The sequence below is a fragment of the Labeo rohita genome, chromosome 20 (assembly GCF_022985175.1).
Source record: "Labeo rohita strain BAU-BD-2019 chromosome 20, IGBB_LRoh.1.0, whole genome shotgun sequence".
Taxonomy (NCBI): Eukaryota; Metazoa; Chordata; class Actinopteri; order Cypriniformes; family Cyprinidae; genus Labeo; species Labeo rohita.
In genome coordinates this window covers 23,378,600-23,404,161 of record NC_066888.1, presented here as the reverse complement: position 1 = coordinate 23,404,161, position 25,562 = coordinate 23,378,600, and the positions used below count along the sequence as shown (strand labels likewise).

At 36.8% G+C, this 25,562-nt stretch overlaps 1 protein-coding gene across 1 annotated transcript in view; it reads left to right on the top strand.

Moving 5' to 3' along the window:
- The first annotated feature begins 5,324 nt into the window (after positions 1-5,324).
- The window catches only part of ptchd4 (patched domain containing 4), a 46,493-nt gene continuing 26,255 nt past the window's right edge, over positions 5,325-25,562 (top strand). Inside the window, exons 1-2 of the mRNA XM_051139577.1 lie at positions 5,325-6,206; positions 10,391-10,871. Coding sequence (XP_050995534.1) covers positions 5,601-6,206; positions 10,391-10,871 — 1,087 coding nt within the window. The 5' untranslated portion in view covers positions 5,325-5,600. The remainder of the gene's footprint in view (positions 6,207-10,390; positions 10,872-25,562) is intronic.

Sequence of the window (25,562 nt, the reverse complement as noted above, 5' to 3'; positions counted from 1 at the left end):
TTCCAAACACGTAAGACCTTCGTTCGCCTTCAGAACACAATTTAAGATGTTTCTGATGAAATCTGAGAGCTTTCTGACCCTGCATATAGACACAAAAAGTAATCTTGTAGCTTCATAAAATCACAGTTGAACCACTGAAGTTACATGGACTATTTTAACAATGTCCTTACTACCTTTCTGGGCCTTGAACCTTGAACTGTCAGAAAGTCAGAAAGATCTCAGATTTCATCAAAATATCTTAACTTGTGCTCCAAAGATGAACAAAGGTCTTACAGGTTTGGAACGACATGAGCTAAGCGTTTGAAACGCTAAGCGTGAACTAACCCTTTAAGATCTTTTTTTTTTTTTTTAAGATCCATCCTTATGTGGTTTTCATGTTCCATCCTATGCTTGTTAGTTAACACTGTAAAAAAAACAAAAAAAAAAACAATTTGTTGAGTCAGCTTAAAATAATTTGTTACCCTGCTGCCTTAAAATTTTAAGTTCAGTCAACTCAAGTATCTAAGTTGTCACTATACTGAATAAATGTTTTTTTTGAGTTGACTGAACTTAAAATTTTAAGGCAGCCAGGTAACAAATTATTTTAAGTTGACTCTACAAATTGTTTTTTACAGTGAAGGCAGTAAAAATGCCATGATACTCAATGCCCTATGTTCTATTTATATTTATTTTATATTTATTTTACATGAGCTTTTCTGTTTTAAAACATAAAAATATTTAAATAAAAAAAACTTTTTTTAACAGAAAAAAAAAGCTATCACTAGTACTAATACAGTGGGAAACTATATGCTAGACAGTGCATTAATATTTACATGTGACCCTGGACCACAAAACCAGTCATAAGGGGCTTTTTTTTTTTAAATTGAGATTTATTCAATATTTGGCTGAGATACAACTACTTGAAAATCTGGAATCTGAGGGTGAAAAATAAAATATTGACAAAATCGCCTTTAAGGTTCTCGAAATGAAGTTTGGATACATATTACTAATCAAAAATCCATTTACTGTAGGACATTTACAAAATATCTTAATGCAACATGATCTTTACTTTTGATTTTTGGCATAAAAGAAAAATCGATAATTCTGACCCATACAATATATTTTTGGCTATTGCTACAAATATACCTTTGCTACTGGTTTTGTGGTCCAGGGTCACATATTATTTTCGATTAATATATTACATAATGTTTTTAAATAATATTTAGATTCATAGCATACATATTTATGTTAAAAAACTGTAAATGTTAAAAGAAAACCCACCGTACCATATAAATGATCTTAAGGTTAATACCATAGAATGGGTTATTATACAGGTCTCTGTTGATGATTGACAGACGTGGCCTCAGGCTATGATGTTAACTTAAGAGGCGCGTTATTCACAATCTGTCACCTGTTTTTCACTGCACTTGTGCTTCTGACTTTAAGTAACATCACACCATTTATGGTATTTATAACGCAACACACTGCGTTATTAGAAATATATGAGCTTTGCATACAATACAAGGTTTATTATGTTCTGACATCACTGGCAATTCAGACTATAATTCATCATATGTGTTCATCATATTCTAGTGATGGCCACTGTGGAAGTCTTTTTTTCTAGCTTTTGAATTAAATTTAATAGAATTCAGTGTCTGTTTTGTATTTGTGCATTTTGTGGCAATTTCACAATGTGGTTTCTCCGCAGCTGTGTTTTAAGATGTGTGTGTGTTTGGCCTTCCAATCTTGCACAAACCCACCACCTGGCAACAGCGGCTGGCAGGAAGTGCACATTAAGCTTTGACTGCAGGCCCGTATCCACTGAGACTGCAAAAAATATGGGATTCCTCTCAACCGCACGACACCCTGTCCCACTTTCTTCTTCCACGTCCTTCTCCAACTCCAGCGCCATTTATCTCTCATCATCTCGGTAGTCCAGCATTGCCACGTCTGCTAATTCGAAGCAACTTTTGGCTTGTTTTCACATCGTATTTCTCATTCTCAACACAGCTTGTGTATTTTTGGCTTGTTTCTAGAGTATGGTGATATATTTGGGCTTGCTAGTACCTGGCTCTTGTAGCGCAATGAAATATGGCCAACCGCAAATAGCAACTTCTTTTGAGTTCCACACTACATAATGTCATTAGTAATCAGCATAGATTATTTTCTCTAGTACTCCTGTATTTCTGCTTTTACCTTCCCAAACAATGCATAAATACGCTCTAGTGTGCCACCTTTCCATCTGCATCAACAACCTTGCTTATTTAGACTTATTTTAGTTGTCTATTTTGGGCTTCTTTTGTCAGACAAGGTTGCTTGTTTTTAACGCTAGATCTGGCAACACCGCAGTAGTCGTTACATTTGAAGAGCCTAAATGTTTCTATTGTCAGTGCTTGCCAGTGTGGGAAGTGTTGAGAATCTACATATATCATTTAATTGGCTCATGTGGCGGTTTTAGGTGTATACTTCCTGACACCTGTAAGTGGATCTACTGTATATCCATTGAGCTCAAGAGGTAAAGAAGAAGACTGAGCTGATGGCTCTAAATTTAGGTTAAATTATTATGCTAGGAAAAGGAGTGCACTCATTTTGGTAATGGTCTGGGGAATAAACTAGGACAAGTCATGCTATTCTCCATTTTATCCCAATTATATTGCAACATGCTGATTTCTGCCATGTCACATTTACGTAGAGGGGGAGGCGTTTGTCTGCACCATTCATACTGTGCAATCCGTGAGTGCATCCAGGGCTGGTTAGCTTCTGCAGGTATCCCCTGCTGGTAGTTGCTGTAAGTACAATGTTTTGCATGCTAAAAGCATCTTTCTCCTTTAACAGTTATTCAGATATGCATTGATTTTGATGTGTACCATCACAAATGTAGCGGTTCTCAACTGATTTTACATCCAGTTATGTTCCAGATGCTCAAAGGTGGTAAAGTTCTTACTATTCATAGCCAGCAACCAAATTACAGGCATTCTGTGTTGATGACCATATCTAAGCATTCACTGGTTGTAAACACAACATCATCCACACATAAATAATGAAGAAGCTGTAACTGAACAGGATTACAGGTCATCTCTGCAGTCACACATGATCAGCAGTGCAGAAAATTATTTTACGAGGGGCTTCTGTTAAAATATTGCACAAACAACAAGTATGCATTCATAATAGCTATGTGGAAAGAGTTTTGTGTCAGGTTATTAAAACCACGGGTAGATTCACTTCATAGGTCACCTGCCATTAGGAGAACATCAGTGAAGATGACAAATAACAATGCGGGAAATTATTCTACTGCAAGTTCATCGTGAATTTATTCTTTATTATTTAACTCAGAGATCTTGGTTAAATCTATTTTGACTTCCTGCTACTGTGTTTTTTTGTTACGAACTTTTTCATCATGTTGTCATAGCTATTTATTTACAGAGTATGAAATCATATAAACGAGTTATGGAGTAGCCCAGTTTTTATTACCGGTTATATTTCAGGCTTGTAAATTATATTTTAGATCATATTAAGTTAGAGCCTGAAGTATGTCCCAGAACCACCATTTCACAAAAGGATCTCAATCATGAATCTAAATGCGAAAATAAAACAAATCAAATGCAAATAACTGAATTAGACCAATGCATGAAACAAAAACTAAGAATAGTAAGGTAATATAAGGATCTTTTTCCAGTATTGAGAGGACAGGAGCTATTTTTATCTATTTTTGGTTCTGATAGTTTTCTGCTGTGCTCACCAAGTATAAAAGAGGCTTTAATACTTCACTTTCACGAAAAAAATAAAACATAGCTTTTAGCATAGAAGAAAAGTTTCATTTCTCAAGATTTCAAGTAGTCTTCTAACTGAAGAATCTCCCCAGGCTGATAGTGTATTCTATTTTATGCAGAGCACTGAGGATCTGAGATGAAGGTGGTGCAGACAATCATAAGGAAAATGTTATGTTTTATATTAAAGGGAGCTTTATTCAGTTGAATCATTAGTGGAAAAATTATCCACCTTTTTGTTCACGTAAGAGTGAGCGGCCATTTGTAAATTTGTGGGTTTGGCATCCGGTCTTATCAGCGTCCAGCTGTTTTTAGCTGAACAAAAATATTGCAAATTGGTTTGTCTTACCATATTATTTTAATTTATTATCTTAATTATGAACACAATGGTTTGTCGTACAAACATACCGTTTTCTTCTTCTTGTTAATGCAGCTAATAATCAGGCCTGGCATTAAGGGGGGGCTTGGGGGGGCTTAGTCCCCCCCCGCAATGATCTGAAGGACCGACCCCTTTACACCCGGAATATGATTTTAAACCCAAAACGCTAAACCGAATGCAATTTCAAACAAGGGCTACCTCTCCGATATGATTTGTGCCACCTCAGATTCAATTTGACCCACTTTAACCCCCCCAAACTTGTTGATTTAAACCATTTGATTTGGACGATCACCTGTGCATTTAAAGTTTCACTGCTAATTTTTTTAGATAGAAAGATAATTTAAAGATAGACGCACTCAATGCTTTTAGCCTATACATCACAATGATTCAGTGTTTTTAACCACATTAAAAATAATGCTTCAGTCATTTAAATTAATTACTAGCAAAAAAAACATTTGTTAAATACACACTGATGTTTGTGAGTTTATTAAATGCACATTTGTGTAAGAAAGCAGCAATAATCCTACAAGCCCACCCAGGTCACCTGTCCTGGTGGCAGGACTGTAAATAATGAACCGGAAGTCTCGCCCATAAGCTTACTTCTGCGCTGCAGAAAAAGGTGGATAGCACAAAAGTAAAGGATAGCATTAAATATTATTTAGTATAAGACATAATAAGGTGATAGGCTACTGTAAATAATGTCAGAACTGGTCAAAGTACATGAATAATGCCAATGAGGTACTGTTGCTATGGTTACCTCCATAACGTCTGTTAGAAGTGTTTATTTATCGTATTGGCGCAACTTTTGTGGTTACTAAACCGTGTGAAAACGCGTGTAAATGTGTAAAACAGAAATAATTGTGCTATTAGTGTAAGTTAATAACGTTTTTTTGGTGTATTCACTTATAGGTTTCGTTCGTGTTAAGTCAGTCACTTCATCAGCAAACTCCTAAGGACTTTGATTTGAGTAGCCTCGTCTATTTAGGTCTGGAAATCAACGTTATTTTTAGCATGTCTGCATTGTAACTGCATTTGGCCTTGTGGACTGCCGCCCTTAGCTTTAAGATGGGAATGCCTCATTCATTAGTAATCGAGTGGCTATTTCAAGAGGTGAGTCCACGATCGTGAAGGGCTTTGAATCGCGCGTGTTCTTAAAAATGAGCCCCCACCCACCCAGCATTTCCCCGTCGTGCCTCCGTCCATGCACACAGCAGCACATGGTTACAATCAAGCCCATAAATCAGGCGCCTCCGATCGAATAGTCCGAATTAAGCACACATGCACATCAGACTGGGGCTGGCTGCTGTTGCAGCAGAAGAAGCGAGAGAAACAGTCACACATCAGGGGGAGGGATGGAACCAAAAAGCCTCTATAGTGATCAATATCTGACTGTCTTTTGCAAATCGCTGCAGTGCTTCACAGGTGTACACTCGAGTATTCTCATACGGATTGACTGAACTGGAGCCACATGTCACATGTGCTTCATAGGAAGAACCGGGGCATCATCTGCTGCAAGCTGGATCTGGAGGAGGATGCTGCGGCAAGTGATACACAGAGGGCTGAAATCTTCTTTCTACTGGCTGGGTTTGTTCGTGAGCAGGCATCCGGTGTTCTTCCTCACCGTCCCCGCAGTCCTGACCATCATTTTCGGATCCACCGTGCTGAGCCGGTTTAAGCCCGAAACGGACCTGGAGATCCTGGTCGCCCCGACGCACAGCCTCGCGAAGATCGAGCGGAGTCTCGCCAACAGCCTCTTCCCCATCGACCAGTCCAAGCACAAGCTGTACTCGGACCTGCACACCCCCGGCAGATATGGCAGACTCATTCTGCTGGCCAAATCCGGGGGAAACATCCTGGAGCTGGCCGAGCAGGTGCTCCAGGTGCACAAGAAGGTCCTGGATATGCGTGTCAATTACAAAGGCTTCAATTACACTTTCGCGCATCTCTGTGTCCTGAGCCACCGGGACAAGAGATGCCTCCTGGATGATATCATCACCATATTCGAAGACATTCGTTTAGCTGTTCTATCTAACAGCACTTTTTCCAAGGTTCCCGTGAGCTACCCGAATACAACATTAAAGGTAAGAGACATACATATATTGTCTGGAGCACAGCGGCTGTGTTTCAAAACCTCGCGAGCCGCCTAACGAGACAGCGGGGTTTTTTTCCCGAGGCTTTTGAGACGCAGCCTTTGTGTGCGATGGAGCCACATTGCAACAATGAAACTGCAAAAACCGTCTCGGCATATTGCGACTGTGCCTCATAAAACCTTACGAAACGCTCAGAATTATGAATAGACTCCGTGCTGCTGTATTTTAGTGTGTGCAGCCTCGGAATCAGCTGCATAGTTCTCTAGTGCTGCACTCTGAGGAGCCTGGCGATGCAATGTACACTAGAAGACACACAGAATCTAGACTTTTACAATTTGTCCTGATTTTTTTCATAACAGATACCTTGCGCAGTGTATTCAATTAATAAAAATGATGACAACGTATTACAAGCAATATTATTCATTAAATGCAACTGTTTAGAATCCAGTATCAATTAGATGAGGTGTTAAATCATTCAAATGCAAACAGAGTTAATTGCAATTACAAGAACCTCTAACATTTTTCTGCATTACATCTATGGAGATTTCTTAAGTTGTATTCAGGTAAAATGGTTTTATGCAATTTTTTTTACGTGCATACATGATCAACTAATCTTTTTAAGCAGAGAAACAAACACATCCTATCATCACAAGACAACAAGTTACTAAACAATAGTTACAACAACAATAGTTGTTGAGAAACAATAAAGCCATATTCACATTTCAGGCTCAGTGCATGCTGGGAAGACCATTCCTAGAATTATAAGGAAAAGCTGTGCTTATATAAGAAAGCCTCAAACGTAAAACAGTTTAAACTACTTAGATTCAGCAGCAAATACAATATTAGTACATTTTCCCTGAAACGTTTTAAAATATGTTTACCTAGTTTTTGATAATAAGAACAGGAACATAATTATTTTAAATATAGGGCACAATGGGGCTAAAGGCACAACTGAAGAAAAAATGTGCTTTTCACTGTGCCCAAAATGTATGATTGCACAAAAAAAGAAATATATATGTTTGTATTAAACATTTATGGAGCAGCAGATTTTGTGTGAAAATAAATCATACAAGTTGTTTATTTTGTTTAAAAACATCTTATAAATGTATGAGGGGGCAAAGGGGCCTTTTGCTCCACACATGGGGCAAAAGGCACACACTGTTGACGCAAATACTTTAGCTAAATTTTTTAATGATGTCTAATACTTGTTCAAAACAATCACTTTAGCAAAGTTTGCACTATTTTCTGCTTATTTTGATCATTAAAATGTGTTAATATAAAAATCTTAAAATACAGAAAATCATTTTAAAAAGTAAAGATCCTAAAGAACCATAATAATTTAATATAATATTTATAGTAGTAGCAACAAATTATATTTTTTATAAGACATGATTAATATCATGTTTTAAATGTGATGATTTTATTCTAAACAGGGTGATTACCTCTAAAATGCACACCCAACAGAATATATATGTACTATCTGAATCTAACAATGTCATGTCAACAAATGGAAAAGTCATCCATCTATTAATTATCATGTTAATTATCATGTGCCTTTTAGCCCCAACAGCAGGGGTGCTTTTTACTCCAAATACCATACTTTTACATATTCTTTTGGTATTTAAAAACTGTTGTTTTAATTATCTCAAACAAAACCCGAAAATTTTTATAAGGTCTTTGTCTCAAAATATATTCAACAATTTTAGCGATTCTCATTTGTTACTTAAATCTACAACATTTTAAAAAACATCAAATATTAAATCAACTTTGCGCTACTGTCCGCGATCGCGTCAAGGATCAGCCAAATTTGCACGTGTATTTTGAAAAGCTGATGTTTTGGAAAGTGCCACGCCACATTTTTCGCCATCTAGTAGTTTAGAGGAAAATAATATCAAAGGCGCCTTTTACCCCGGGGTGCCTTTAACCCCGTTGTACCCTACTGTTGCTTATATATTGCGTTTCATGATCTTCAGTAGCACAGAATCAAATATTGCAGTATATTGTTACTACAGTAAATATGACAATAAGGCAACAACAGTTGTTGGGAAACAGTGAAACCAAATTAATTTTTCAGGCCTTAGTGCATGCTGGGAAGACCATTGTTGCAATTGTGAGTAAAAGACGTGCTTATATAAGAAAAGCATGTGAAACTGTTTAAACTACTTGAATTTGTTATTGTTCTAAATGAGTGGTCCTTGAAAATTAGAGACAGAAAACAGAACACATGTTAGTATATTTTCCCCCAGACATTTTTAGCATAAAAACATGAACATAAATCAGTTAAATATCGTTTCTATTCATTATCTACAGTAGCAAAGAGTCATTTCATGCAGTGTATCGCACATTGTCAAATTTCAAGTGTCTGAGACTGAATATACACTTTTTCTTGTATGAGACCTGTAAGTCTTTATCAAAATGCTGCAGTATTCACAGACAAAAGACTAAATATAACACAACAGTACAGCAAGCCAGATATCTTATTGTTTTCCCAAGCCTACGTCAGTAGGAGTAGGAGCAGGATCTGTGTGAATGAGGCGCTTACTGTGGCCTCTACAAGAGCTCATTCATATTGTGCCAGTCTTTTTCAGAACATCTTGAGGCTGGATTGCTGCATCCAAGGCTACATCGCTTTCTCAGCATAGGGTGATGCACTGTCCAGCTCATTATTGGATGTTGAAATATTGAGACTATTAAGAAAAAAACAATAACACTTAATCTGCTCTGGATTTTATTAATTCAGCATTGTTTTGGTGCAAAAATAATGTCCTTCAACTGTGGAGATTGTCTTAACATATTTATCCAGCTTCATGCTGAGGTATCAGCCTGTGTTTTCTTCCTGCCTGTTTTGCTTGTCTGACATTTAGCTAAAAGACACTAAGTACACACTGCTGCCTTAAGAAACCTCTTTCTTTTTTTTGTTTGTTATGCAAGACCATTTTAATACATTGTTGAAATGTGTTAAATCCATTCAAATTGCAGAACAAGTTCATACCAACAAAGCTGCTTATTAACTGGTTTGCTGATTCTGCAAGTCACACATGATTATAATGTGAAATTAATATTAAAATGCAGCAATGGCATAGCAAGTCAGCCCTTGGCTGATGCCAAAAAAAAAAAAATTCACGGGCTCCAAACAAGAAGTGCAACGAAGAGGCGTATCACTGTAGGGTATCAGAAAAGTATGATACCAAACACATTGCTTTGCAAAAGACATTTATATGTCATTATCATCTGAGTATCCGGATAAATACATGACCTCTGTAAAGTAACAGAACATCCAGATCCAACTCAAGAGTAATATTAGTAATAGTCAAAAATTGTCAAGCAAGTTACCTAAAAAAAACCCTAATGAATTCTGCATAAAACACAATCTTGAGTTGCATAACTCTACCCAGTATCTTTTCACAGCCAGATCGGAAATAACATAAATCTAAAATAACCAGGCACGGCCAAACTTTGCAATGTCATTGCTAAACTACTTTACACAAACAATCGGCATGGCTGCCCAATGAAATATTCACATAACAGACATGAAAATGTAAAATGAAGCTCTACTCACTTGTTTTAGTTGCATTCTCTAGGCCTTCCTTTGAGCAAATTCATCTTTGAGTGACTTCTCTACACTCTTTTTGCTTTCTCTTTCCACATTTATGTTTATATTTTATTGTCCATCCTTAACCTCACCAACTACGGAGCCCTGCAGATATTTAAAAATATATTTATCATGTAGTTTTAAAAAAAAGACTGCTGCAAATAACTTCAGTGTGATTATACTAATCCATAAATCTCTAAACTATATTATTTACAAATGTATAGTGTAAAAATGTATGGTATGTTGATTTATTAACCAGAGATTGATTTAGATTTTATAGGATATATTTTATTATAAGACATATGGAATAAGTTGGAGCTTTAAGCATTTTTGATGATCGATACATGGCTGCTATTTCTTCCAGTAGCCCATATTACAGATCTTAATACATTTGTATTCCTCAAATCAACTTTAGTATTCCTCAGATGTTCCAAACGTACCAATTATTTAACATTTTCGGACGGCAGTTGATTGTCACTGATTGCAAAGTGCACTTGTTAGATTGCATTCAAATTCAATTTAACTCATTACAGTTTCCATTAATGAGGGAAATAAATTAGTAACTGGTTTGTTTTGCCTCTAGGATGGTCGAGTGTCCTTTATTGGCCATCAGCTGGGTGGCGTGGCCTTGCCCGCAAATAGCCGGGACCAACAAGTCAAGTTTGCTCGCGCCATCCAAATCACCTACTACCTCCGCAACCTTGGGCCAGTGGTGCAGGACATCATTTCAGAGAAGTGGGAGAGTGAATTCTGTAAGCTGGTGCACCAGTTGGCTACAGACAGCCAGGAACTACACATCCAGTCGCTTACGTCCTTCAGCTTATGGCGGGACTTCCACAAGACAGGCGTGCTGGCCAAGAGCGAGGTATTGGTCAGCTTGGTGCTGGTGCTCCTGGCAGCCACCATCTCCAGCTCTATGCGGGACTGCTTGCGCGGGAAACCCTTCCTGGGCCTGTTGGGCGTCCTTACCATCTGCATCGCCAACGTGACGGCAGCTGGGATTTTTTTCATCTCTGATGGGAAATTTAACTCTACGCTGCTTGGGATCCCCTTTTTTGCTATGGGTAAGTGTGGCTTTGTTCACAGAGACTGCGGTGATTGTATGTAGGATTATTATAATTGCTGTGTGACTCCACGGGAGGGGGGGTATAATTGTTTTCCATGGCAGTCATCGAGGTCAGTGCTTGTGCAACAGTGGGCTTCGTCATTATGGAGGGAGAATCTGTGATATTATGAATAGAAATGGAAGATAATTACAGGCCAGCGTTTTAGTGGTACAATGAAAAATCTGTGAATGCCTGAAAATTCCATAATGATGGTGAAGAATGTCAAGTTAAAATAAATATAAACTGATGCAGCATTATGATCTGCAGATCTGAATGATGCTATAGTTAATGTAACATATGTACTAATGTCTCAGTAAATTGTTGACCCTTTTACACAGAACAAAACAATGGTTTGGCAGGATAAATTAATATAGCACAGCGGTTCCCACCTGGTGAGTTGCAGGTCTGTTCTGACAGGGTCATTAACAGCAAGAAAACCAGCAATAAAAAAAACTAAGTCAAATGTAAATAATAATTTGTAATGAAATATATAATCGTGGCACTTTCTACATATCCTTTGTTGTTGATGTCACAGGGCATGCATCCAATCAAATTCTGCAAGGTTTACATACTCACATCACTTGGTAAAATCTAGCTAAATCAGGCAGGTGTCGTAACAGACAAATTTAAATTCACCCATTCGAAACCATGAATGTAGTTATGCAAGGTAAAACTAGACTACAATGAAAGTCTTACTGTAAACATACTACACTAAAAGGATAAGCATGTTTAGCACCTGCTATAATGTGTGTTTGTACTGCAAGTGATGATATTCAGAATAACAGTACGATTGCAGGTGTGATACTGCTTTTATACGTTAAACTGGTCAAAAACCAAACATTTCATATTGAGTAACTTGCATTTCAGACACACTTAATATTTTCGCTCTGCCTAAAAATAGTTCCAAGAAAATCAAGTGTCTCTAAGCATCACCATGTGGTGGTGTTTAGTTCTTGAATTAATTAGTGTTTTGAATGAATCGTTTGAGTGAATACTTCCATGACTCTTTAAATGAATGTTTTTTTTTTAACTAATCTATGTGTCTAAGTGATTGATGTCTAATCTAATCTAAGTAAATGATTCATCGGCTCATTCAGTCATCTCATTCTCGAATGAATCAGTGTTTTGAATGAATCAGTTGTGTGAATGCTTCAATGACTCTTTGATCTCTAAATGAGTCTGGGTTTTCAACTAATCTGATGAGTGAATGATTCATTGGCTCATTCAGTCGTCTCATCCCTGAATGAATCAGTAAACAAATTGGTTGAGTTAATGCTTCAAAGACTCTTTAGTCTCTAAATGAATAAGTGTTTTCAACGAATCTGATAAGTGAATGATTCACTGACTCATTCAGATGTCTTGTTCTCGAATGAATCAGTGTTTTGAACGAATCAGTTGAGTGAATGCTTCAATGACTCTTTAGTCTCTAAATGAATGAGCGTTTTCAACCAATCTGATGAGTGAATGATTCATTGACTCATTCAGTCGTATTGTTCTCGAAAGAATCAGTGTTTTAAATTAATCAGTTCAGCAAAAGACACATTGATTCACAAAAAATCATCTGTCCCCACTTTCTGGCTGATATGATCTGTCAAGAGTCACAGATGGATGAAGAGTAATACAGAAAAATGCATTTCAGTATTTGATTTTTGATGACATTTGTTTACTTTTGTTGGATCCCCTTGATGACGAATGTCAGATTTGGACTCTCCATAATACTGCTTCACTCAAACCTAATCCAAAATTAATAATGTAGTAAATGCAAAAAGTGATAGGTAGCAAACATGTCATTGCACCGATAACTGCAGTGTGAATCTCAAAAAACATTTTAGTCTGCAGAATATTTATGCTTTAATGATAATTAGTTCACTTTCGTTTTATTGTTCGTGTATTTTGGGAGAATAATAAGGAACAGTCATTAATTTCCGACAGTGCTGTGTTCTTTCTGACGTGTTATTTTTGTGGACCCCTGGGAACACAATCTAGCAAGCTAAAACAAACTTGGAAATTTAACGAACTCTGAAGTCAACACATCTCGCAGGTGTTAAAAACACCCTTAGATTTTACACCTGTCTAGGTTGCATTAGATGCCCTTAGGTGACGACTGTCACAACTCTCAACTGAGTGGAACTAATTAGCTTCGGATTTAAAGCGTGTCGATTTGTTTGCTCCTGTGGAGGTAGAATCATGATTCGCTCAAAACAAGGATATACAGGGTGCAAAAGCACAATTACAACATGCGGAGAATAACCGCTTACAGCATTCGTACTCTCAGTCATTCCCTGCGATGGGTTTGGTTATTGTAGCAGCGCAATAGAATAATCAACCATCAGTTACATGCGGCTTCCCAATTTAAGAAGACGGCAGCATTGTCAGTGAAGAGACTGACTGTATTGTAGGATTTTATGATCATGAATGTCCTTGTGGAGCTTGTGGATCAAAGGTAATAATGCTTGGTGTTGTACTGTATACTCACCTCTTAAGCTTCATCCAGCCATTTACGGCGTCCCTAATGATCTGGACCCCTCAGATGCTCAGTCTTATTGCAAGGCTAGCCCAGCGTGAAAGATTAATTGCTCCCTGACCACTGGATTTTGAGCTCTTTGCACAATACCAGAGGACCTGTGATTTACTGTGCTTTGCATTTGAGCTTCGCAGGAAGGACAATCTAGAGAAATAGATTTTGTCCCGCCGGCGAAGATGAATGGTGACACTCTACACGGCACATCACAATGTGCTGCGGGGACCCCGGGGACACGGGGTGGTTCTGTCGAGTTGGCGAAGTGACATTGGATTCAAGTTTGTGGATGATTCTGAAAGGTTTTTTGATAGAATAGACACAGCTGAAACCGTGGTCTTTTCCTCACACAAATTTATAGTATGCCTTCAGAAGTCTTGGAATATACTGCATAAGTTTGGACTACTTTTATCATTTTTATGTTGGTCTTGGTCATAATAAATCTTTGTCTTTAATGAGACAAAAAGGGGTTGAAATGACACGAATAAAATGACAGAATATTCATTCTAGAGCGAATTGTCCCTTTAAAAGGACTTGGCAGAAGATGGATGCTCTGCAGAAAACAATGTGCGACACTGTTGTCTGAGACAATGAATGGAGTGCATGCTATACCTTCAATTGAAGTTTGGAGGTTATTTTTGTTCAGACGCATACAGCAAGGGGTCTATTTATAGACTTGCTTCCTGCCACACGTCTTAGTGGTGGAGCGGCGAATGCTTTGTTCTGCTGGGACAAATGACAGGATAGGAAATCAATGTCAGAGTACTCACTCACCTCCCGATCTCAGTGCACATACAGTAAAGCTGTTTGCTGTTGATGTGTGATGAGTCTTAATCGTGAAAACTATAGAAATGATTAGGTTAATTCTCATAACATCATAATTATTCCTTAATTATAAAAAATGTGTTTAAATAAAAGGGATATGAATCAAAATGTAAAATTATTACCTTTCTGAGCCTTGAACGTGATAGTTTCGTTACTGTCTATGCAGGGTCAGAAAGCTCTCAGATTTCATCAAATTTGTGTTGTGAAGGTTTTACAGATTTGGAACAACATGAGGGTGAGTAATTAATGACACAATTTTCATTTTTGGGTGAACTATCTCTTTAATATTTCAATCTGTGGTCCACTTCACCATCTCCAAAAATAGTCAGAGTCTGCTCTGCTGAATATTTTGAAACTGAACAGATGCGAGAAGTTCACATAGTGAGCAAGTCATGTTGACAGCAAAGAAATGAAAATTCAAAAAAGAAAAGAAAGGTGAAAACAGAAACAGTGCAGAGGCACAATGCCAAAACCACATTCTTTTATAAAAAAAAAAAAAAAAGCTGAGTTTATCCAACAGTTCATGTTAAAATAACAGACTAAACACAAATTATGTTAAGCCTAATAAATTGTACAGACCATTGGTGCAAATGATTTCTCTGATCTACAATGTAAAAAATCAAACATTTATGTTTAATTCAGTGTGTTACTTTCTTTCTTTGTAAATATCTGTGAAACAAATATAGCGATTTCTGAGCGAGTACATCCTACGCCCAAATTTTTTTTGTGTACTTAGGTTTATGATGCTTTTGGGATAAACAGCCTAGATCAGAAAAAATCAGCCTTTATCACCACAAATGCTGATTTATTTTTTATGTTGTCACATCATTGAAAATTAAATAGATAAAAAAACTATTAACTACTAATTATTTTGCATAAATCAAATTTTGGAGCTCATCTACAAATTTTCAAACTGTTGAGTAAAATCCAAAATGCTAAAGCTGTCCAAGTTACAAAACAAACATTGTTGCACCTTTGGTTTGATTTTTTTTTTTTTTTTTACAGCCAAATATACAGTTAAAATATGACCCTGGACCACGAAACCAGTCATAAGGAGTAATTTTTTGAAATTGAGATTTATACATAATCTGAAAGCTGAATAAATAAGCTTTCCATTGATGTATGGTTTGTTAGGATAGGGCAATATTTAAACTATTTGAAAATCTGGAATCTGAGGGTGCAAAAAAAAAAAAAAAAAAAAAAACGGTACCCATAAAATGTATGGTTGGCTATTGCTACAAATATACCCATGTTACTTAAGACTGGTTTTATGGTCCAGGGTCACGTGTGATAAAGATGGCAATAAAGAAATGATAAGTATAAGAAATTAGATCAGTTATAAGAGATGAAAGATAAATAGAGAACACTGACGAACACAAATAAAATAACTAATCAAAGAGCAGATTAAAGGGATCATATGATGTTGTTAAAAAGAACATTATTTTGTGTATTTGGTGTAACGCAATGCGTCTACATGGTTTAAGGTTAAAAAAGAACATTATTTTCCACATACTTTTCAATTCAATTCAAGTTTATTTGTATAGGACTTCAATACAAATCACTGCAAAGCAGCTTTACAGAAAATTAAAGTTTCTACAATATATTTAGTAGTAGCTTATCAGAGGTGACTATGTCAAGTTGATGTACATATATTGATGTACATATTCTGTATGTTGTTTCAGGGTTGGCATCTTCTGAGGTCCTCTGAGGGGTACAGCGATGCCATAGAAGAACCATTTTTGGTTCCACAAAGAACCATTCAGTCAAAGGTTCTTTAAAGAACCATTTCTTTCTTACCTTTTTATAATCTGAAGAACCTTCTTTCACCACAAACAGAAAGGTTCTTCAGATGTTAAAGGTTCTTTATGGAACCATTTATACAAAACTGTTTTTCTATGGCATCATGAAGCACCTTTATTTTTAAGAGTGTACTGTACATTATTGTTGCTCCTCTCTGCCCCGCCTTTCTGAAATGCGTTGATTTTTACAAAGCTCATCGATGATATTTAAATATGAAAACGTACTTACAGACTGTGAGTCAGAAGCACCAGATTGTCCTTGCAAACTTGGAATTGCTCCACTTTATAGAAACAGCCTATGTGCACAGCCAGCATTATAGGCTACTTTCTCAGGTTTAGGAAACAGTTCTCCGTAAAATGCACTGCACACACTCGAATATTTGCGTTGTACTGTTCTGGAACAGTTTTGTAAATATAGCTTAACCACTGATTTCTAGTTGTGTACGCATATAGAAGGCCAAACAAAATAGTTTTGCTTTCGCAATGAAACACACAGTGTCTTTACGACATGGCGGCAGTTGCAACAATACTACAGTGAGAATAAAAGTTACGCCTTCTTTCTTTGCGTATACATGTGGGCGGTATTATGCAAATCTTCTCCCACTGTGACGTAGATATGTGGGGGCGTGTTTGAATGAGCCATTTTAGGAAGGCGTGGCTACGTCTTAACTTTTATAAAGAATATCTCTTTGAGTTTGAGACTTTAACCTTTGCAACTTTACAGATCTTATATATGCACGAACAGCTCGTAACACTTCAAAGACAAAGGAAAACATGAAATCACATCATATGACCCCTTTAAGACAAAATTAGGAGAAAGATGACTAGATGTTAAGTGAACTTTGACATTATGGCTTGTTTCTGGAATACAGCTGTTTTGAAAATGTCTGAATTATGCTATTGGAAAAAATGTAGTTAAGTTAGTGTCTGGGTTTAGAGGTCCGTATGTCTGTCGTGAGCCATAATGTAAGTGTGTGTGTGCGTGTGTGTAGTGGCGTAGTCACTCCCCAGCACGTCAGTTCTATTGATCGAGCTCATTTAGGGCCACAGACTGTGGAACAGCATGTGCCCTGGGATCTGGACCGTCTCCTTGCAATTCTCTCCACACAAGCATGATTGTGCCTGGTCATGGCTAGCACACATTCACAGTGCCTGGGAAGCCCAATCCCGTCTCAATCACCATTCTAGAAACAAACACGTACGGCCGCCAGCATTTACAGTAGACCTTCGCTGTCTCCCGCAGGAAAATATAGATGATGGGGTGTTAGTAGATTGAAAACTGGCCGTGCTGAATGCCATTGATTTGCCTCTGCGCTAGAAGGCAAGAGCAAGTCCTGGGGAAGAGATTAGGGGTCTTACCAACGAACTACTTATCACAAATGTCTTCAAGCGTCACATATTACATGCCATTAAGCCTGTGGCTGGATAATTTGCCATTGTCAGGAGGAAGAATCAGGATGAGAAAGGTTTGTTGGACATCGCAAGCCAGGAGAAAAAATTCATTTGCATAGCTTGGTCAGGCATGATGTGCGACCACTGAATCGGTGCGTGAAATAGAAATACGAACAGACGTCTAGCTATTCTTCATCCTCCCTCCATTTGTCATTAATATTCCAGTCCTTTATCCTTCAGTTGTATGATTTATGTTTCACAGGGTTTTTCTGATTGCAAATTATGCAAGATTGGAAATTACGGAAATGGGTTTTTTTAATTGGTATTAGAAATACAAGAGTGTTTTGGTTTAAAGCTGTTTGAACTTGACAGTATTTTTACTGTCATTTTTATGCTGCTAGACCACCAAAAGGAAAAGTGCTGTTTTGAGAGTGGGAGTACAATTGTTAGGAGAAATAGATCTTCTGGTGAAGGCCTTGAACACACTGACATATGCTGACAGTGGCATGTTTTACAATGACATGAAATGCTGTCATGGATTGTAAGGTAGATTCTCCCATGAGTTTATGTGACTGAAGCCACAGCATATAGAAAGCGAGTGATGGAAAAGGGCGATCATGAGCTATTCAACTACTTCCGTGATTGCTGCTTTCCATTTAAAGCTGATATACTGTTTAAAATTATAGCCTCTACTGTATGTTGCAGTTCACTGTAGCCTCATTACTATGCAAAACTTATAATAAACAATTCAGTTGTCCTCGTAGTGGGTTTGAGGTCAAGAAATTTCTATAGTTGAAATAGTGTGGCCCATGGCACAGTAAATACAGGGCGGTTTGTTCAGCTGAGCAGAAAAGTAGGCCATTAGAAAGATGTGAAAGTTTTAACTATTCATTCGAGATGGATATAAAGCCCTAACTTTTTTTTATTAAACTTCTTTTATTGGACAGTCTTTTTCATATCTCTTGGCTATTTTTAGATTGGTCCTTTATGTTGAGAAATAAGAGATCTTAGGGCAGTTTCTTGTGTCTTATTAAGTCAGTTGATCATGCCTGATTTTAAGGGATAGATACCTAAAAATAATTTCTGTCATTAATTACTCACCCTCATATCGTTCCAAACCCATAAGACCTTTGTTCATCGAACACAAATTAAGATATTTTTGAAGAAATCCAAGAGCTTTCTGATCCTCCATAGATAGCAATGTAACTGAAATGTTCCCAGACCCAGAAAGGTAGTAAGAACATTGTTAAAATAGTTCATGTGACATCAGTGGTTCATATGTAATTTTACAATGCTATGAGATTTATTTATTAAGGTTGCCATTTTTAAGGTTCCTAATATTGTTTTGGAAGTCTCCTACAATAGGTTTACATGCATGCAAGGTCAAACAATGCTTTTGTTTTCTCAAAATATGCATTTAATATCACCTAATTTTCAAATTTTCCATCAATTCATTAAGCAGCTCAAAGATTCAGTCTCTCTAAATCTATCCTTTCTGTGAACATACTCTGCTCTGATGGTCCAGTCTGTTGTGATTAGTCTGTTGCGTACATCTTGTGTCAGAAACGATACACCCGTTGTCATAAATCCGTATTTTGAACGCTCAATAGAAAATATATAATTCACATTGGCCACGTACACACTGCAGCTAAATTCAGTTGTCAGTTCACCTTTTACGCCTTAAAAGATTAGTTCACTTCCAGAACAAAAATGTACAGGTACTCACCCCCTTGTCATCCAAGATGTTCATGGTTTTCTTTCTTCGGTCATAGGGAAATTATGTTTTTTGAGGAAAACATTTCAGGGTTTCTCTCCATTTAATGGACTTCTATGGTGCCCCCAAAGGGCTCTAAACGATTCCAGACGAGGAAGAAGGGCCTTATTTAACAAAATGATTTTTTTTTTTTTTTTTTTAATTACAATTTATATACGTTTTATCCTCAAATGATTGACTTGTCTAGCTCTGTGTGAACTTTGTTTTATGCCGGTCATGACAATTAGGGTATGGCTAACTTTAAAGCTAATTCTGATTCTAAAAACTCCCATCTCATTTTCTCCTCCAACTTCAAAATCATCCTACATCGCTGCAGAAGTACCGACCCAGAGTTTACTAAGTGAACATGCAAAGAAGATCAAACACATATACAAGAAAGGTAAAAACAGCGATGTAGGACAGTTTTGAAATGAGATGGGAGTTTTTAGACATACCCTGACAGTCATGCCAGGAAAAAAACAGTTCACACAGAGCTGGACAAGACAAGCGTTTGAGGTTAAAAAGTATATAAATTTTATTTTTTTTTCGCTAGATAAGACCCTTCTTCCTTGGCTGGGATCATTTAGAGCCCTTTGAAGCTGCATTAAAACTACATTTTGGAAGTTCAAATTTGGGCGCACCATAAAAGTCCATTACATGGAGAGAAGTCCTGAAATGTTTTCCTCAAGAAAATCTTTACGACTGAAGAAAGAAAGACATGAACATCCCATCCCATCCCATCTTGTAAATTTTTGTTCTGGAAGTGAACTTTTCCTTTAATCGTGTTCTGTACACACAATTCACTAAAATACTGGAACAAAAACCACATTCGACAACCGGATTAACTCCAGAAAAATACAGGTATTAACAACTGCATTTACAGAAATTCTATGCAGTGTGTATGGAACTAAACTGAACAACTAGTTGTTAATGATGCATTTAAACGGGCATCAGAAATGTGTTTTCGCCTGTATGTGAGATGCAAGAAAATTACAGCGAAAGTAATTTGAACCTTAGCACATTTTGACATGGGGCTTGTTGCGCTCACGAGCCGTGTGGTAAAGTGTCAGTGTTGCCAGATCTTCAGACAAGGACAAGAACAAAAAACACTGAAACACCCAAATGCTTCATGTTTTATAACACACACAAAAAAAAGATCTCATATCCACAACAGACCACTTTATTAACTCCATAAAGTGCCTAGCTTTGTGAGCTAAGACCAAACAACATGCCTAAAAGCACTTGTAAATATGAGGACATGGCAGCATCGCAAGACTCTAAAGCAGCTGCCCAAGCATAAAGAAAACACAGCACATCTATCAGCGGTAGTTTAGTTCAAATGAACAGACAAAGAGTCTTTAGCCAAAAAAATGGCAGATACCACACAGCTAAATTGTTATTCACTCCCACAAGACGCCAAAATGTCACTGTGGTTAGAAACGCAGGATTGACTGCTGTTTCGTACATATTTGGAACAATAATTTACGGGACTCACTCCCACATTTAAATGCGGTTGTCACTCCTGAAACTTGCAGTGTGTACATGGCCACTGAGATTCAGTGGAGCCTGCTGGTCCAAATACACTGGGTACTGACGCATAATTTAAGATCAAGCGTTTAGAGACTCCCGTGTTGAACCCCTTGAGATTATAGAAGCAGTCGTCAGTAAAATTACGTGTTTGAGGGAGGGTCAAGTTGTTCGTGGACGGCCAACGTAGAACATATAGGCGGGAATTATGCAAATGTGTTACCTTGCGGTGTGTAACCGTTGCAGTAGTGAGATTCTAATTACTAATAACTTGTTCAGGCTGTTTAGATTCGATTCTTTCTTTTGGGAGACAATAACTTTATTTATAATGCACTTTACAACTTTGCAGATTGTTTACATTCACATACATCTCATTACACACTGCATGAAAGGCAATATTTGAAATGGCATAATAGGTGCACTTTAAATTGTACTAAGTTTTCACTGTATTACTGTTTTTACTGCATTTAATCAAATGAATGCACTCTTGGTGAGCATAAGAGACTTCTTTCAAAAACATAAAAAAAAATTCTACCTACCCCAAACTTTTGGACAGTAGTGTATTGTACTGTTTCTATTGAAATGACAATCTTGAAATTCTAAGGTTAAAAACTGAAACACATTCATTCCCAAACACAGCTAAATGATGGTTCGTAGAGTCAACAGCAGGATTGATGAGGTCCACTCCAATGAAATTACGCACGTGTAACTCAAGCCCTCTGCTGATTTACATGCGATGCATTTGCACAAGCTTTTTCATTAGCAGTTGCAGATGCAGCAGATGTGTTGGGTGCCACAAAAAGCAGCAGCCTTTCAATAAAATGATTCTCGTTACGACAGAAGTGTCACACCGTCCTCTCCATCTTCTGACTGCAATCATTTGACTGGCTCTGCAAAGTGCCCAGCTTTCTACTTAGACACTGTTATGTCGTGTTGAGTTTTGTGCACGCCGCACACCTAATCCTTAGCAGCGGGATTAACGGTGAGCCGTGATGTGTGCCGTGTTAAGATAAGGACATGTTCACTGTCAAAGGACATGCTAATTTTGGACACTTTTGTAATGCAGCATTCTCAGCATGTTTTATTTTTATTTTTGAATGAGCAGTGCTGTCTTTATGCTGATAATGGCATGCAACAAAACAAAGCAGTTTTTTTTTTTGCACTGCAAAAAGCAAGATATATTTGAGAAATAAAATTGTCTAAGATAAGGCACGATTTCCTTTCCTTGTCCTTTTCAGATACAGTTTTAGATATTTTTCAAATATTTTTACTTGAATGAACGTTTTTTTTCCTATTTAAAAAAAGATGTGAATGCATAAAAAGCACATTAAAGGAATAATTCACCCAAAAATGAAACTTAGATGAAAATGTACTCACGCCCTAAGGCCATCCAAGATGCAGATGAGTTAGTTTCATTATCAGAACAGATTTGGAGAAATTTAGCATTACATCATTTGCTCACCAATAAATCCTCTGTAGTGAATGGATGCCGTCAGAATGAGAGTTCAAACATCTGATTTGTTTCTTACAAACCCGCAGCTTTTCACGTGACAAGACATTAATTAATGGACTGGAGTCATGCGGATTACTTGTAGATTATTGTGATGTTTTTATCAGCTGTTTAAACACTTATTCTGATGGCACCCATTCAGTGCAGGGAATCCATTGGTGAATTACACCAAAACTGGTGATTAGTTCAGATAAATATGAAAATTCTGACATTAATTACTCACCATTATGTCTTCCAAACCCGTAAGACCTTCGATCATCTTCAGAACACAAATTAAGATTTTTTTGATGAAATCTGTAATACATACAAAGGTAGTAAGGACACTGATAAAGTAGTTTGTGTGACATCAGTGGTTCAACTGTAATTTTATGAAGCTACGAGAATATTTTTTGTGCGCACAGAAAACAAAAATAACGACTTTATTCATCAGTTTTTTTCTGTAATGTGCTAATGCCATTTGAAAATAAATATAAATTGCAAAAATTCTGCACTACTTTAGAATAACTGTTCAGAGGATATATAGGCTATTGTGATGCCTTGTCAGTGCAGCACAGAAAGACTGACACAGTATGGAAATTTGTGTAATATTTTTCCCATCTCATGTCACAACTGGACATGCTTTATGAGAGGTGTACGAAGGGTCCATCCGTAGGGTGTTTTCCTGCCGGTGATGGATGTGTTTGCAGCTGCTCTGGTGCTGAAGTTTTAAAGCAGTAATTTTGTTTAATGACTCACTGCACTGCAGCGAGAGAGGTGATGCAGCTCTTTATATTGAAGCCACGGCCTCAGAGTAGCTTTCCTCCAGTCTGTGCCGTCTGGAAATGTCCATGGGAGGCCTGTGACAAACTGCCCTCCTTAGCTATGTGGAATGTTGTACCTGTCCACCAGCACCCAGAGACATGAGGTACAGATAAAGGGTTATTTCCTTTTTGAGACTTGCAGGGAACACTGCAGTTCAGTTCCCTAGGTGTTCTCACCAAGTAGCATGGGAAAAACACTCTGGGGGAGGGAATTTACTATGAATGATTTGCGCCCACTGTTTATTTCTGCATGCAGCCTGCATTGTTTCAGCTCCTGATTGACTAAAGGAATTATGCAAATCCGGTAATACATAAACACACCCATAAAAAAACAGTTTGTGGTGTGCAATTTCTCCTTTTGTAGGCCAGTTCTGAGTGTTAGGTTGTGGAGGATGCTTTTACCACAATTCTGTTTACTACCCAAGGACCTGAATCTGAATTTTAAAATACTAGAAGTCTACTAAAGTAGCATTGTTTGGGAAATAAGTAAAAGTAGAGAAACAACCCTGTAAATAATTATTTTTCAAAGTTGTGAAACAAAGATTATTGAAGTGTGTTTTACAAGAAAATGTGATATTTTTAAATAGAAGATCTAAACTCTTATTTGATTCAGTGTGTTACTTTTTCAGTGTACAAATAGTGAACTTCATTTTTCATTATCTCATCTATTGTAGTGTTTCATTTTTCTCTGTCTGATTCATTACTGAATTAATTTGTTTCGATATCATGAAAATGAACCGATTCACAAATGAATCACACATTCGAGTCCTTATGTTCATGGCTTAGACTTGTAAATTATGGTATTATGATATTTTTTTCATATCAGTCGATATCAATAATTATCACAATAAATGTCAAATTTTTATTTTTTCAAGTTTAAAGGCAGATTTTTTTCTCCAGTGTCAAAGTAATAAAAACCAGACGGTTAATTGTGGTTTCAAACTAGTCTTTATAGCCAGAACATGACAAACACTTCACGTTTTTTAATTCTTTAAACTTTTCCAGTCATTTTTTCTTAACAAAACAAATGAAAAATAATAAGAAAAACAAGATTTCTTAGTTCTATATGTTCTAATGAGTAATATTGTTTCAAATCAAGAAACAGGTTTGTGTTGCCTCATAATATTAATAAAAAAAATTGTCTCTTAGAAATACACATTTGATAGTAGCTTGAGTTAGGATGCAGAAGTAGATTTATGTTCATGATCAAAATCAGTAATTTTGGTAATAATTGTAGCAACATAAAATGTAATTATTCTGACTTTTTTGTTTGTTTGTTTTTTATTTAATTAACCATTGGTCTTCCATAGTAGGATACATTTAGATCATGATAATCACAGTTAAAACCACAAATGTAGCACCTCAATACCATGGTAAAAATGTAATATGGTTGGTATGTATTTGTATGAAAAATAGTCTAAATACATTTAGCATAATCCATTACTCCTCCTTCAAAACATTAAATTCATGTCTACATTAATAATATAATAAAATTCGACATGAATACCCACATTTCTGACACAGTACCATGGTGCGGTTAGTGATACTACAGTAAATCCGTGGTAGCCTAAATGATGGCGAACTGTAGAATAAAAAACCTTCTGACTGCTTCGTGTGTATGAGTCTCTCCTGTTTGTCAGCGCTGTTTCATCTGGCTATAAACTATGGAAGCCCGTTTCCGCCACTGAATAAAAAAATAAAAAAAAAATAGCAGAAAAACTTTTTTTCTCATTTTTTGTGAGAAAAAAATGTCAGAATTGCGAGATATAAAGTTGCAATTGCGAGGAAAAAAATCTGAATTCAGACTTTTTTTCTCGCAATTCTGACTTTATAACTCGCAATTGAGTTCATATCTCACAATTCTGAGAAAAAAGTCAAAAAGTCGCAATTTTTTTTTATTATTCAGTGGCGGAAACGGGCTTCCATAATAAACCGACGAATTGTGTTCTTCACTGAATTCAAGCTCTTCATGCATTTCGAAACTGGGGATGTTTACGCCTACATCTCATATCACCTGCTGAAATGTTCCTATTAATATATTTCTCTTCCAAATGTGCATTCTGAATAATAAATAAAAAAATAACCTGCTGCAGTACAATACTGCATATAAATAATAAATACTACAATAAAAATAAAAAAGAACCTTTAAATAATAAGTATATGTGTTTTTTTAAGAATATTTGATATATTTATCATATCTGTGAGGTATGTCTTCGTCGACTTTCTATTCATTTTTGTGAAGCGCTTATTGAGACGACATGTTTGTTTTCTTTATTTTCTTTATTTTATAAATTAAAGCGCCGTTAACGTTTTGTTGATATAAAATTAGACAATTTATAGTTCCGAATGCTGTATTACTCTTACCTTTATGAGCAAAAAAGACGGAATATTTTCAATGGTTTTCACTGAAAAAAATGCCAGTGATTGCGCTGGCGCCTCCATGTCCTGCAAAGCGCGCCTCAGCTTACCCTCTCCGCACAAATGATTGGAGATGCGCCTAATAGCACACATTTATAGGTATAACA